General features: G+C 26.3%; 1 protein-coding gene across 1 annotated transcript in view; it reads right to left on the minus strand.

Annotated features, from left to right (window-relative positions):
• LOC117171203 (armadillo repeat-containing protein gudu) overlaps positions 1–1956 on the minus strand; it is a 28781-nt gene extending 26825 nt beyond the window's left edge. Inside the window, exons 1-2 of the mRNA XM_033358284.1 lie at positions 1837–1956; positions 1647–1759 (exon numbers count right to left, since the gene is read on the minus strand). Of these exons, the coding sequence (XP_033214175.1) occupies positions 1647–1705 (59 nt within the window). The 5' untranslated portion in view covers positions 1706–1759; positions 1837–1956. The remainder of the gene's footprint in view (positions 1–1646; positions 1760–1836) is intronic.
• Between the last annotated feature and the right edge of the window lie 335 nt (positions 1957–2291).

The raw sequence follows: 2291 nt of genomic DNA on the forward strand, positions 1-2291 counted from the left end.
CCCCCCCCCCCAACGAGACATTCAAAAAGGTTAGTGGTGTGACTTAAATGATTTCTCTGACCAGTCACGGGGGTGCAGCAAATCCCATTTCTAATAATTTTACACATTTTGCCAACATTTTGTACTTTTTATTGAAAAATAATGGTTTTAAAGAAAAAATCTATAATAGAAAAAAGTGTATTTTTAAATTATCCACAAATTTTACTGACAACTTTTTTGTGAATTTTAAATATTTAATGAAGGAAAAGAAAAGAAAACAGATTTTAATAGCTTTATCAATTTTCGATCTTAAAAACGATACTTTCTAGTATTTTCATGGTGGTTTTCATCATCGGCGTGTTAAAATACATCGATATACGGCGGGAAAAAAATCAGAGGTATACTTATTTTTGGAACCGGATATAAAAAAATTGTGTACCTTTAGAAGTATTTTTTATAAACAAATCATGAGTGAATATTAGGGTGATCCAAATTATTTTTTCGAATGTTCATGCATATCGCCCTCATTTTTGTACAATTCCCAAAAAATTAAATGTCTTTACCAAAAAATGATATTTATAATTTCCGCCCACCGCATAAAGTTTAACACGTATTTCCCATAAGAAAAAATGACCTTTTTATAAATTTTATTCAGAATCGTCAATCTTAGGTAAATAGAATTTAAAATCAATATTTCTCTTCACAATTAGCAATATAATACGAATAAACAATGACTTTAAAAACATCAACCCTATAATTTTGTTTAATAGGGTCCCGAAAAAACTCCCATAAGTTTAGCCCTAATTATAATTTTTTTGCGTTTTTTGAAACAAATTGTTTGTAATATATAAATCATTACTTTATATTAATAATCTTATGTTTAAATAATTTGTTTAAACAATTCATTATTGTTTACAGGAATTTTCTCCTAGAATAGTTAGAACGTCGTGGTTTTTTCCGAATTTTAAAACTTTTTTCTGATTTTCTAGTTATAGCGAGGCAATAATTAATTAAATTCAACATAAATAGTTTTTTCAATCATTTATTATTATTTATAACAATATTTTCTTGGAATAATGCTAGAACGTTCTAGTTTATTCTAAAGTCTTCCACTTCTTGTACACTTTTGAACTAGAGCTAGTTAATAATTAATTACATTTGACAAAATTAATTGTTCAAATAATATTCTCTTCGAATACTGCCAGAAAGTTGCCTTTTTTAAATATGTAACTCTTTGTCTACTTTTCACTTAGAATGAAGTCAAAATTAATGCAATTTGATAGTTGTGTGATTTTATAGTCATTTTTTTCTGGAATTTTTAACTCTTTGTCCACTTTTTACTTAGTAAGATAATAGTCAATGAAAATTAACAAACATAATTGTTCAAGAAATGTATTATTGTTTATAGCTATCTTCACTTATAGCCATGCTAGATATTTGCGGTTTTTTCTGAAATTTTTAACATTTTGGCACACAGCTTACTTCATGAGATAATACTTTATTAAATATAACAAAAAATCATTTTTAAACAAAAATGATTGTTTAAACAATTTATCATTCACTTAAATAGTTTTAGCATTTATTATTTTAGCGAAACAAAATTCTATTTTTCTCATTTTTAAAGTCCAATTTTTTATTCTTACTAATATAAATTTATAAGTTCTTACCCTGGTACTGAAATCTCTGGAGGGACTTCAATTTGAGCTTTTTTCTTCTTTGCTGGCATGATTCTTGCATTATTTACTTAATTTTCAAAAAACATTCAGACTGACATTTTTACCTAACCACATTGAGTTAAAAATAAATAATAGAATGCCACTTAAAAAAGGAATGAAATAAAAAAAATTATTGACTTACGTGAAAATGCCACTGTTATTGAATCAAATCTAAATCAAAGCTGAAACCAGTTGAACGCAATTTATCGACCAAACAACAAAAGGAAGAGGAAAACCATTACGTCAGAATGAGAAAAGTTCTAACCTACTAGGAGACCCGAAAGTCGAATTTAGATTTAAAAAAAAATTTAGTGAAACAATTGCATCAACAATTAAATAGTTGAATTTTCAAGAAAAGACGAATTTTCACCAAAAAAAATAATATTGAACTAAAGTTACAAGGGTAGTTGCATTTTGAACCAAATAGTTCAATTTCAAATAAGGAAAAACTAATTTTTTCCAAAACAGTTCAATTTAAAAAAACAAAGAATTTTCAAGAAAAATACAATTTTCTAAGCAGAGATGACTTTTCAACTTAAAAAGACAACTTTCTAACCGAAATAAAAAAAATTACAACGAAACAGTCGCATTATTAAC

The sequence above is a fragment of the Belonocnema kinseyi genome, chromosome 4 (assembly GCF_010883055.1).
Source record: "Belonocnema kinseyi isolate 2016_QV_RU_SX_M_011 chromosome 4, B_treatae_v1, whole genome shotgun sequence".
Taxonomy (NCBI): domain Eukaryota; kingdom Metazoa; phylum Arthropoda; class Insecta; order Hymenoptera; family Cynipidae; genus Belonocnema; species Belonocnema kinseyi.